This window comes from Diabrotica virgifera, chromosome 8, assembly GCF_917563875.1.
Source record: "Diabrotica virgifera virgifera chromosome 8, PGI_DIABVI_V3a".
In the NCBI taxonomy this organism is placed as follows: domain Eukaryota; kingdom Metazoa; phylum Arthropoda; class Insecta; order Coleoptera; family Chrysomelidae; genus Diabrotica; species Diabrotica virgifera.
This window is the reverse complement of record NC_065450.1, coordinates 177,080,231-177,094,238: the sequence shown is the minus strand read 5'-3', so window position 1 is coordinate 177,094,238 and position 14,008 is coordinate 177,080,231. Positions and strand designations below refer to the sequence as shown.

The following is a 14,008-nucleotide window of genomic DNA, read 5'->3' as shown; positions in this document are numbered from 1 at the left end:
TATTTTACTTTTCAAGCATTATCTACTCTGTTCAAATTCTACTTTATGATGAGAGACATTAGATACACTCCTGGCCAAAAAAATCCGGACACCCTAAAAATAGGTAATTTTTAGGGTGTTTAGGTCTCGAATCTCCTAAACCTATCGTCCAATTTTAGTGATTTTTTTTAGTATGTTATAGCCTTATTCTTTAAGAATCTCGATGTAGTAATACTGTTGCTGAACAGGTAAATGTCATTGTATACCGGATGTAACAATAATACTGTGTTTTTTCCTCAAAGTTCAGAACTCTCTGTGGAATATTCTAGCATTTGAGAAATATTGAAATTAAAACTCAATTGTAGCCTTAGGCTCTCTTAACATTCTGTTTTTTAACTCATTCACTTATTTATTTATTTATTTATTTATTTATTTATAAAAATCCAAACAGGTCCTAAAACCTTTTTACATGGACAGTTATAATCATAAACTTTATATAACAAATATAACTAATATATACAGTCATTAGCACAACTTTGATAGGCAGATATAGAAGACTTTAACACAAAAACAGCTAGACTAATGATATCTATTATCCATCTACTAGTTTAAAGTGCTCTTGCACTATATGTCTATAGCAACCAACTGACATTGTAAAATCAATGTTTTTTACTAAATTTATATTGTTCGCTAGTTTCAACATGGCCTCTAGAGGAGAGCAAACAGATGTTCTTATTTTTCCAAACAACAACTGATATCTCGTTGCTTTTCGAGGAACATTAAATGGTATCCGCATTCGTAAATCAATTGTACCTGAAATATTATTAATTATTTTATATAAAATCATTGCCGTTACAAATTTGCGCCTACTAGTCAAAGACAAAACTTCAAATTCTTCCCTTAGCATGGTTGATCTTATGGTTCCATAATCAGGCCATCGATGATGTTTTTTGAAATACAAATAACGAAGAAACTTATTCTGAACTTTTTCTAGTGCCTCTAAATGTACTTGAGGTTGTTGTCCCCAAATAATGGAACCAAATTCTAATATTGGTCTAACTAAAGTATTATATAATATTTTTATACCCTTAATACTAGTAAAATCGCAAGTTTGTCGACATATAAAACCCAGCATACGGTTCGCTCGTTTTGCAGCTTTACCAATATATGTAGCAAATGACAGTTGATTATTATAAATCAAACCCAAATCCTTGACCTCACTGGTCCTTTTTAAAACATTCAGTCCTATTAAATAATCAAATACTATTGGTTCTCTTTTACGGGTAATAGACATAACGTAGCACTTATTTATATTGAATTTGATCTTATTATTGTCACCCCATAATAAAATGTTCTCAATATCCCTTTGAATCATTACGCAATCCCTAACAGTTTGAATTATTTTGAATAACTTAAAATCATCTGCAAATAATAAGTAATCTGAATACTGGATGACTTTTGCTAAATCATTTATAAACATTAAGAACAAAAGTGGTCCAAGATTAGACCCTTGTGGTACTCCCGAGTTAGCCTTAAATTTACCAGAAGTATTTCCATTGTGTTTTACAACAAAACTTCTATTTAAAAACTTTCTTAAAAGATCATCGTGTTTTACTTTATCAAAGGTTTTTTCGAAATCCGTATACACTACATCCAATTGCAATTGTTTTTCTAACGCATTGTTTGCAGACTCGGTGAATGAAATAAAACTTGTGTTTATCGAGCGACCCGACATAAAACCATGTTGATGATCATTAATACTATTTTTGACGTGATTATATACATGAGCATGCAATATTTGTTCGAAAATGTTTGATGAAGCACACATAATAGCGACTCCTCTATAATTTTCAATATCTCTTTTGTTACCCGCCTTAAATATTGGAGTAATTGAAGATAGTTTCCATTTTTCTGGAAATTTTGAATAAGTTATTATAAGATTAAAAATATGTAATAATGGTAACTTTAACCACTCTTGGCATGCCTTTAAAATATACGGGGGGATGCCATCTATACCGGCAGCTTTCTTTGGTTTCAGCTTTTTGACTGCATTATCATAATCTACGCTTGTTATTGATGGTAAATTCAAAACATTGTTATTACTAATAATATTTGTAAAATTAGTGTTATAGCTAGAAATGTCGGTAGAATAAACAGATTCAAAATATTTCGCAAACTCATTAGCAGTATCACTCTGATTTATTTCTTTACCCCCAAAATAAAATATTTCTGTTTGATTAGACTTAGAATTCTTATTATTAATGAAATTCCAGAAATTGTTAAACTCATTTTCTATATTTTCCTCAATTTGCCGTATATATTTCCTGTGCTCTATGTTAATTAATGATTTCAGTTTTTTTCTGGTCTCTATAAATTGATTATTAAAATAAATTGAAACATGTCTTAACTTTCTAAAATTATTTTTTTGTTTGAGCAACTTTTTGATATCAGGCGTAAACCATTTCGGAAAATTAGAATAATTCTTGTAAATATTATATTGTGGTACAGATCCTTCAAATATATTAAGTACTTTTAAGTAAAAGATATCTAGAGCTTTATCTACCTCTATTTCCTCTGTTACAGCTTCCCACGTCATATTTCTCATCAAATCACACATCAAATCAAAATTTGCTTTTTTTAAAATTAAATCTATTACCAAATAACTTATCTGTTTGTCTAAAACTTGATACTGTAAATGAAAGTTGAATTTCCAGAGATGGATGTAATCTATCTTCCTTTACTAACGGATGTTGGATAATAAAATGTTGGATAAATGTTTATGTTGGATAATAAAAAGTTAGGCACTTTAACAACTAGCCATGTTCTTCATCAATACAGGGTGTTTCTAAATAAATGCGACACACTTTAAGGGTTAATTCTGCATGAAAAAATAATGACAGTTTGCTTTATAAACATATGTCCGCAAATGCTTCGTTTCCTAGATACGGGATGTTAAATTTTTTCTTACAAACTGACGATTTATTTATTGCTCTAAAACCGCTTGAGATATGCAAATGAAATTTGGTAGGTTTTAAGAGATAGTTATTTCACATTTTTTGACATACAACTAAAATTCTTTTCATATTCACCATTGGCGTGCATACAGGTAATATGACCGGGTAATATGACCCGTATGCAATGGTGAATATAAAATACAAAATTGTATGTCGAAGAACGCGCAATAACTACCTCTTAAAACCCACCAAATTTCATTTGCATATCTCTACTTGTTTTAGAGCAATAAATAAATCGTCAGGGTGTAAGAAGAAATTCAACATCCTGTATCTCAAAAACGAAGCATTTGCAGACATGTTTGTAAATCAAACGGTCATTATTTTTTCATGCAGAATTACCCTTTAAAGTTTGTTGCACTAATTTAGAAACACCCTGTATTGATGAAGAACATGGCTAGTTGTCAAAGTACCTAACTTTTTCATTATCCAACCTAAGTAAATGAGACAAAAAGCAGAATGTTAAGAAATGCTAAGGCTAAAATCCAGTTTTAATTTCAATATTTTTTAAATGCTAGAATATTCCACAGGGTCTGACGAACTTTGAGGAAAAACACAGTATAATTGTTACACCCGGTATACAATGACATTTACCTGTTCAGCAACACTATTACTACATCGATATTCTTAGAGAATAAGGCTATAACATATTAAAAAAATCACTAAAATCGGACAGCAGGTTTAGGAGATTCGAGACATCAAAAATGACCCATTTTTAAGGTGTCCAGATTTTATTGGCCAGGAGTGTATATAGAAATGAAAAATAAAACAATTGCCACTCACGTTCCTATTATTAAATCATATAAAATTATAGGTCCATTTTCGTGTGGTAGTCCTGACAAGCTTATTAATACTACTATCACTGGTACAAATTATGATATAGGAGCAGCTATTGAATATCAATGTCCAGAAGGACACATGCTAGTAGGAAGCGGAAAAAGAAAGTGTGGTAAAGATGGGCTATGGACAGGTACAACACCAACTTGCAAATGTAAGTAAAATAACGATAATTTTATTCAAATTTAAAAATATGTAGCAAAATCTAAAATTGTATTGTAAATGGTGATGACTAAAATCATTTGAATTGCCAAAAATTGGTCAAAATTGCGACTACTTTTTCTAATATTTTTATTTCTTCTTATTGGGTATTTGCATACTGTGTACTTATGGTATATATTACGAAGAGAACGATAAACTTTTCAGCAACTGATACTCGAAGGAAAGATAGAGGGTAAGAGGGGTATGGGACGTAAAAAGATGTCATGACTGCGTAATATTCGCCAATGAACAGGAATTCACATGAAATGCTTCGCAATGCTGCTAAAAACAGAATTATTTAATCCTGAATATCTAACATCTCACCTGACAAGACAATATACGGTGGGCGCCTACGCAGAAATGCACGGCACCTTAAGAAGGAAAAGGGTATTTTGTAAAGGTTTCGAAATTTTATAATAAGATTAAGGAATACCTATTTATCAATATAACTCATGTGGATCCTCAAGACGAAGGTAGAAAGACAAATTTCTTAAGATTAATTTCTTTAAGAAATTTCTTAAAGCCACCGACAAATCAAGTTTTACTCTAAATTAAAAGCAAAGAGCAAATTCAATAAGACATTAATAAATTTACTTGGTCATACCTACTACATAATATAGGAAATGTCCACCAAATGTCACTGCATCTCTCAGAAGGGAATTTGGTATATTTGTTCATTATTCAAAATGGATTCCCAACTTTTCCCAAAAGGTCCACACATTAGTTCATGTTAAAAATTTTTCATTGAAAAAAGCTGTTTTATCATGTTTGAAAACCTGAAATCTACTGTCGCAAAGTCGTCCGTTCACACTATCAATGAAAACATGTCATTTGTTGTTGAAATTGATGCTTAAGAACACTCGATTGTTGCTATCTTGAGTCAGAACTCGACACGTTTTGAAGATCGCTTCTAGCGAGCTAAACCATTCTGCTGTGGAGAAAGAAGCGTGCGCTTTCGTCTCTAAAAAAGTGACATCATTATCTTATAGGAAAGCCGTTCGCAGTCATTACTGATCAAAAGTCTGTAAAGGCTTTAAAGGCCGCGTCAAATGGCGTGATATACAGCCAAATTTTGATCGTGAGTGTTGAATCATGATTGCTTTTTTGGCGTAATGCCAAAGTCCGGATTTCCATTCGCTTCGTAATCCATCGCGTCATACTGTTGCTTGACGCCAAGCGATCATGCCGTCTGCTCGTGAGTGGCGATACACCGCGTCATGCCATCGCGCCACCCTCCCGTCAATGTCCAAACCCACGTCCATTTTTCGTTCATTCTACGCTGAATTTTTCTTCGGAATCCGACATTGTGCATATTCACTGAACCACGTCAAATACGAAATGATAACCAATTTGGAGTGATCGGGAATGGGCGTCAATCCATTTGACTGAAGCCATTTGGCGTGGCTCCAAATGGATTGACCGTGAATGCCCAACTTTATATCGGATACTTATCGCGCATCTGATCTTCCGCTGCTACCACATCGAAACTTAAGCCACTTCACACTTTCATTTTCACAGAGCACTTTGTCATCCAGGGGTAACGAATATGTTTCACTGAATCAAATCAAAGAATTTACCTTTTTCTCTCGATGAAGTCACGACTATGACTCGTGACTGTGAAGTAGGTATGTGCTAAAATCAAGCGGAAGCACTTCAATAATTAGGGGCCTTTTCAGGAGATTATTAAAACCATATCTCACTTCGAATACCTTAACCTTTCGTTACTCGCGCCATCTTTTTGTGATCGGATACTCGCGCACGGTGCAGGAGACCGGGTCCAAAAATATGGGTCAGCAGTGTTTTAAAATTATTTTTTTTTGCAAAATTGTGTACGATTAAATTATTTAATGAATATATGATCATATAATTTTGTAGATATGCGTTTGTGTTCACATTATATTACTTTAATCAAAAATTTAATAATTTTCATTGTTATCCATTTATATGTATATACAAAAACTTTGGAAGTGAAAAAAAAATTGAATATGGTTAAATTTGTTTACTAAGAACTTTAGATCTTAATTCAATACACAAAAAAATTAAAAATAAAGAGTAATTGTAGCAACAAAAAAAGTTATAAAAATTAATTAACGTTTTTAAAACATGAAATACACAATGGTGTCACATTCATTGGAACAATGGTGTTCCAAACACAGATATTTTGAGCATATTTGGCAGTAAAACTTTGTTTTTCTATTTTTCTTCCAATCACAAACAGCACAGCGATCTGAAGTTCCTGGTGTTACGACTGGTACTTGTTCTGTTGGTAAACCACATATCTCCCTAAACCTCGTTCTGATGGTTCTGGGTAAGTTATATATTTATATTTATATATATATAAATATAAATAAACTAATCTATAAACATTGAAAATAAGGAAAAGATCTTAAATTACCTTACTAATTAAAAATATCGATGTGTGATCCAAACACAAAAATTGGTGCACAAATACTCGCACACGGTGTACGGGACCGTGTTGCGTAATAACAAAAGGACAGTACTATTTTTTACACTGCGAACTGACTTTACCCACAGTTGATTGACCACTGAAGAGGCATACGAAGTAGCCATTCAAAATCCCCACTACAAGCAGAGTTACAGGAATTTATTTACAGGCCCGGTCTCCCACACCGTGTCCGAGTAACGGAGGGTTAATATCGACTTTAAAGCAGGAGCTCCTTCGAATACCAATAACAGTTATATTCAGTAATAGATTCCCATTTGCTTTTCCATGCAGTGACATTAGTGCCAAAACGGCAATTAAGAATTTAAAGAACTTAATCGTGATTTATGAAATGCCTGCATATATCCACTCGGATATAGGGACTCAATTCCTATTAGCTTCTTTCTTGTCAAAGAAAGTTAAATATTATATCTCCAGTTCTTCGAGTGTCAAGCTTGTACAAGTAATACTCTATTGAAACTTTATTATTCTGTGCCAATGACCACGAGAAGTTTTTTTATATTTCAAAACAAAAATAGACTGTTTCGTTTTGATTCAATTCGAGTCTCTTGCCATCCTCTGACACCGTGTTTCTAGGTTTACCCGTTATCAAAGAGACTTTGTAAGAAGACTGAATTGAATCAAAATGCACCGACTGGTCGGTAAATATATTTAAATATTATACCGGCGTATGCTTTGAGCGACCTTTTTTGTATATTTTTTATTTTAAATCTAATATACTTTAAAATTCATTTTAGATGTTGATTGTGGTCCCCTGCCCGGCCTAACACACGGTTCAGTGGATATAAAAAATCAAATAACTACATACGGAGCCAAAGCCATTTACACCTGCCACGAAAATTATACACTCATTGGACATGAAGTACGAACTTGTGGTGATGAAGGAAAATGGAGCAATTCTACACCTCAGTGCTTATTCGATTGGTGTCCTGATCCACCAACGATTCATGGAGGCCATGTAAAAGTATCGGGGCATAGAGCAGGTGATACTGCCCTATATACATGTAGCCCTGGATATATTATTTTTGGGGAAGAGGTAGATAAGATTAATATGCATTTTATTTTAAATCTATTTAATCTATTTTATATTAAATAACGATAAACAGTAACACAATTAATATTTGGTGGAGGCCCCATTATTGTCAATACAACTTTTCAATTTTCTGTTCATACATAGCATCAATTTTCTCATGTTATATTCAACAAGCTACCCACATGCCTGCTCAATTTCTTCAAATACTTCGATTCTATTCCGTGGCCTAACGTTTCTTTCATTTAATTTATTTGTCAACTACTCCCATACCTTTTCTATGGAGTTGAGGTTTGGACTCAGGAAAGCCACGGAAGAACATTTAAAATAAATTTCCGAACAAATCTACTCTGTGCACCGGGAAGCATATTTACAAATGCTCCTATACTACAGCACCAGAGTGCTGAAATCGGTTAGCCTTTGAAATACACTATTACGCTACAAACCCTCATATATTTAGGCACCTATTAAATTATGAGACATCTATTAAATTATGGTGCCTAAGTTTTTATTGCAATTAATACTATTGTAAGTATTGCATATTTCAATTTATTGTATTCAAATAGAAATGTCGAAACTGCAATAAACCTAGCATACTTAAGAATGTGTTTTTTGACCCTAACCCGAGAAACAAATAAAACAAAAATTAAAACAAAAACGTCAATGAATAAAAAACAAATAAATATTTTTTATTTTTATTTATTTCTAAGTACAGATATAATAATTAATCGTATACAGTGCGTCCATGGAGTAACGCATAAATTCATTATTAACTAAATAAACTATATACATTATTAGAAATTACCGTAACAGGTCCATTTTTGATTTTAATTTATGATTTTTTGGCATATATATTGGACTAGTGACTTCATCCGTCTGGACGTGATGACGTAATCGATGATTTTTTCAATAAGAATAGGGATCGTGTGATAGCTCATTTGAAAGGCAATTCAATTCTCTATTCAGTAATATAAACATTAACATAATTATTTATACAGGATGCCCAAAAACATTTTTTTAATTAAATTGATTGACACAAAAAGAAGACTTTGCGTAGTTTATTTAACTCAAAATATATTTTACTGCTGTCAGAAAACGGAAATAAAATATTTATTTTAAATATAGACATTACTTTTTGCTTAAATTCAATATTTAAGCTGCCACCCACCTGCCTCTTGACAGTTTGAATATTTAATTTAAGAGAAAAGCAATGTTTATTTGTCAAATAATAGTTATTTATGATATAAGTGTTAAAAGTACACGTTTAAGGCACGCATGTGAAAGTTTGCAGAATGAGCGATAGCGAGTTCTGCAATTCACATGAGTGCCTTAAAAATGTACTTTTTAACACGCATATCATACAATATTTTTTCTACAAACGTAATTACAGGACAATATCTACAAAAACTTTTACTTGAACTTGACTGACATTCCAATTTTATATTTTTTTGACATTACATCAAAATTGCATATACGGTCAATACGAACTGCAGTGCCTTAAAAATTTTTTAAAGCACTAGTTCCTTAAAGTAGCATTTTTAACGCTCGTATAGAGTGCTAAAAATTGAATTTTTAACACGGTTGTAATAAAACATATTTTTTCTTATTTCTGACAGCAGTAAAATGTATTTTAATGTCTAATAATATGTCTTTTTGTTTCAATTAATTTAATATAAAAAAAATGTGGACACCCTGTATAAATAATTATGTTAATGTTTATATTATTGAATAGAAAATTGAATTGCCTTTCAAATGAGCTAGCACATGACCCCTATTCTCATTTATAAAATAATCGATTACGTCATCACGTCCAGACGGATGACGTCACTAGTATGATATATATGCCAAATATCATAAATTAAAATCAAAAGTCGACCTGTTTCGGTAATTTCTAATAATGTTGTTTATTTAGCTAATCATGAAATTATGCGATACTTTATGGACGCACTGTATACGAGTAATTATATCTGTACCTATAAATAAATAAAAATAAAAATAAAAAATATTTGTTTTATTTGCTTCTCGGGTTAGGGTCAAAAAACACATTCTTAAATATGTTAGGTTTATTGCAGTAATTTCTATTAAAAATTTCGAAATTTCTATAAAAAAATAAAAGTTAAGCAACAGAATGTACCTATGTATCTATAAAAATTATATTGTAGTACCTATGTTATGAAATAAGAAATTTATGACTATGAATCTGCAATCAATCGCAAACAAGTCTGGCTAATTGGCTCTGCCAAAAAAATTTTTCAGAAAAGAAAAGACATTTGTATTCCTGTTTTTCAAGTAATAAATTGAAATATAAATATACAATACTTACAATAATATTAATTGCAATAAAAACGTAGACACCAAAAATTAATAGGTCTTATAATTTAATAGGTGCCGAAATCAATGAGGGTTTGTAGCGCAATAGCATGTAATAGTGTATATCAAAGGCTAACCGATTTCAGCACTCTGGTGCCGTAGTATAGGAGCATCTGCAAATATGCCACCGGGAAATGGTCATGATGGAAAATGAAGTTGATATTGAGGAATCTCTGGATCACTAATGTCAACATTATGTTCTCAAGAATATTTTTGTAGTCTAATCCTGTTAATTTTTCATGCAACGTTAGATCAAAAGTTGTCTTCACGGTTAAGAATTCGTCACAAAATGCAACTCGTCTCCTCTTGTGATCCTGTCAATTAAGGCTTCCTTGCAGCTGCACAATTTATCAACTCACTTACTTTAGTCCCAAATGGTATCTCTTCGCTAACTTTTCGAGCTGTGGCAAAAGGAGCTTGTCTCAAATAATCTACTAACACCTCATCCTATCATCCTATTGCTCTGTGAAGATCTTCTGTCCTTTTGAATCACCAAACCGTGTACCGTGTTATTGAGTGAAAATGAACCCATCTTTGTTTGATTTTCCATATGCACATATGGTTCACTTTCAAATCTGCAGTAACTTGCCTTAGTGACCAACGCTCTGAGTTTGGCAATTGCACTTGTTTTTACACGTAACTCAATAGTCCGAGAGGTAGCGTCAAATTTGACCGGAGCATTTTGATATGGCTGTTTTTTTATATAGTCAGTTGTTCCAAAGCTTATTAACAAAGTATGTGTCAGCTGGCCCAAAACCGGGGCATAAAATAAAAAAAGACCAGGAAAATTAATAATAAAAATAATTACACTTTTATGAAAAAGAACTTTTTATAATATATATCACGTTTTATTATTTATAAGACACAATATAAAAAAGTATAAAAACAATTATTATTTTTCAAATCAAAATGTCAATTTTAAAAACAAAAAGGATTTCTGACGCCGGGTATCGAACCCGACCCGCCTAGCGCCTGGGTGAAAGCCAGGTATTCTAACGACTAGACTAGACCATTTATGGATGTAAGGCATGGAGATAAATATTATTAGACATATAAGTTCTAGAGTTTTTTCTACTTCCATATTATTTTTTCTTGCAAAAGCCCCGGAGTCGCGCCAGCTGACAGACATTTTCGTTATAAAACAAGTACTATCTACCAAAATAAATTCATAGGATCCGTGTCAAAATCACCGTAAAAATTCGACACTACCTCCCAGACTAAAATGCATTCTAGGCATTTTTGATGCATTTAAAAGTAGGCCTGAATCCCGCGTACCAAAAAAAGTTGATTAATAGCAAGCCGAAAATTTGTTAATAGCTTAACGGTGTCAGTCAGACAAACTTTGATGTACGGGAACACTGGAACAGGGGAAGTTTTAATTGTCAATATAAAAATTTGGAACGTCAGATTACGAAAACGCCCCATGTGTTTTGTCGGACACAACTTCCAATTGATTTGTTACCGTTTTATTAAAATCTCATCCAAAAATCAGACTGCTATTTATCACCAATATAATTCCTGTCATTTGACATGTTCTTCGTGTTCCACTCATTAAAATGCCCAGTTGGTGATAAACACCAGTATGATTTTTGCATGAGAGTTTAATGAAATGGTAACAAATCAATTGGAAGTTCTGTCCGACAAAATACATGGAACGTTTTCGTAGTCTGACGTTCCAAATTTTTAATCTGTTCCACAATTAAAACTTCCCCCCCTCCCCTGTTCCAGTGTTCCCATACATTAAAGTTTGTCCGACTAGACACCGTTAAGCTATGAATAAATTTTCAGCTTGCTATTAATCAATTTTTGTTGGTACGCGGGATCCAGGTCTAGAGCTTTTTATTTTATTTTTCAATACGCGCGAAATTTTTAACAAGCTCTTTGATATTTAGCATATCCGTACGACCCTGCGATTTTACAGCATTACAATATAAAAATGAAGGTGTAAACTATTCCGGGACAACCGGGCTGTACATAACTATTGTATTTTATAGGTACTATCGTGTCGTTTGGGTGGTGAATGGTCCGGTAAAGCACCAACTTGCAAATATATAGACTGTGGTTCCCCTGCCAACATTGATAACGGCAAGTACGTTTTAATTAATGGTACTACTAGCGTCGAAAGCATAATAGAGTACTCTTGCATCGATGATTACTGGATGAGTGGACAAAAGAAACAAAAATGTACAAGGGAAGGAAAATGGTCTGCAGATGCTCCCTCATGTGAATGTAAGAATCTTGATATTGTCTTTTTGGTACTTTACGTTTAACTTCTTAAGGCCATCGGTACATAATTCGCAAATATTTTACGGCTATCCCTACTTTTTCTGCCTTTACACAGCAAATTACGTGTAGTAAAATTCTCACTGGTATGGATATGTAAACTTTACTTGACAATGTCATCATTAACTTTAAAGATGGCTTTTGAATGTTCTGGATAACTGTTACTTGTATAATTAATTGCCTTAATTATTAATTTAGTTAATTAATATGATAATTTTTTCACTAACTATGTATTCAGTGATTGTAATAATTTATCTACTGCATAACAAAAACTAATAATCAATCGAGAAAAGAGGAAAAGTGATAAAGTGATTTTTTAATAATATATTGTTACTATAAAACGCTTACAATTTTGAACATCTTTAACAACAAAACACTTGGATCACTGAATATATCCTGGTGTATTCTCTGCTTGGATCTTCCATAAATAATAAACAATAAATAACTTTTTTTTTAAGTTCACGTCTTAAATCAATTATTTATCAAATACACTATCAATATTATTTAATCAACAACTCAAAATATTCCCGAAGCCATGTCAAATATTTAAAATTGTCACTGTCTGACTGACAATATGCTGACAATATTCTATTCGACTGAGTGCGTTGTATGACAAAGATAGATTTGGAAAATCTTACCACCTATATTGTGTTCATTTTTTTCGAATCCTGAAAAAAGCAATAAATATTTTTGAAAAATTTAAACGCAGAATGAAAGACTAAATTATTACCGAGGGCCGGAAGTCCCTTAGAATAAATAAAAAGTTTATTTTGAATGAGATATTTGAAATTAAAAATCACACTAAATTTTCTCTTAGTTTTTCACCCCTGTAACTTATTAAAATAGACATTATAGAAGTTCTCAGGAACTTTCGTTCTTAACTGTATCTTTCATTCTGCAATTAAATTTTTCAAAAATATTTATTAGTTTTCTCAGGATTCGAAAAAAATGAATCCCATTTGAATAGCATTGGAGCAGAAACTACGTACCCATCCCCTTAAGTTTTTACTGCTGAAGTTTTTTTGTTTTGAACTTTTACATTAAAGACTTATAATTTCAGTAATCACATGTGAGGAACCTGAAGTACCAGCTGGAAGCTACGTAGTAGGTTATGATTTTAACGTCCATTCAGTTATCGAGTACCATTGTGAAGTTGGACACATATTAATAGGCGAACCTACTCACCAATGTAACAGTAATGGTGAGTGGTCTGGGTCAACACCAACGTGTGAATGTAAGTATTGTGAATATTCTTTACGTTGATTATCAATCTTCAATACATTGTACACTTATACAGTGCGCGAGTAAAGTATGAAAACAAAGATATCTGTGACGATAAAGTAACAAATTGTTGGTTATGTATATTAGATACGCCACTGGCGAGAACTGCCGTTCTCTGTTATGGACCAGCTATTTAAAATGTTATATTTTCGACGTTGCCAAAGGTGTAATTTCTGAGATATATGGATTTCTTGCCGATGCAAGATATAATCTGGCCAATATTCAGCAATTAGGGAAAAAATATTTTGTAATTAATATTTCTGTATAAACAGAAAACATCTAAAGACAAAAATTAAAGGTGGTGTTCAATATGACCACCTTGTCTTTCTGTGTGACTGTTTTAATAGTTTCCGCAAAAATTAAGCCTATCTCTTCGGTAATTCTCTCATTCGGTCCCCTGATCCCCTTGAAATAATCAAGAGGTGTCAAATCCAGGGATCTTGCTGGCCATTCGATAGCTTCTCTTCTTCCAATCCAGAGATTTGGAAATGTATTGTCGAGAAACTAACGAACGCCTCGAAGATGCTACATCTTGAATCCAAAATGATCTAT

The 14,008-nt window shown here is 32.5% G+C and overlaps 1 protein-coding gene across 1 annotated transcript in view; it reads left to right on the top strand.

Moving 5' to 3' along the window:
* The window catches only part of LOC114328928 (sushi, von Willebrand factor type A, EGF and pentraxin domain-containing protein 1), a 208,499-nt gene extending 195,061 nt beyond the window's left edge, over positions 1 to 13,438 (top strand). Inside the window, exons 7-10 of the mRNA XM_050659175.1 lie at positions 3,805 to 3,981; positions 7,230 to 7,528; positions 11,887 to 12,121; positions 13,236 to 13,438. Of these exons, the coding sequence (XP_050515132.1) occupies positions 3,805 to 3,981; positions 7,230 to 7,528; positions 11,887 to 12,121; positions 13,236 to 13,438 (914 nt within the window). The remainder of the gene's footprint in view (positions 1 to 3,804; positions 3,982 to 7,229; positions 7,529 to 11,886; positions 12,122 to 13,235) is intronic.
* The last annotated feature ends 570 nt before the right edge of the window (positions 13,439 to 14,008 follow it).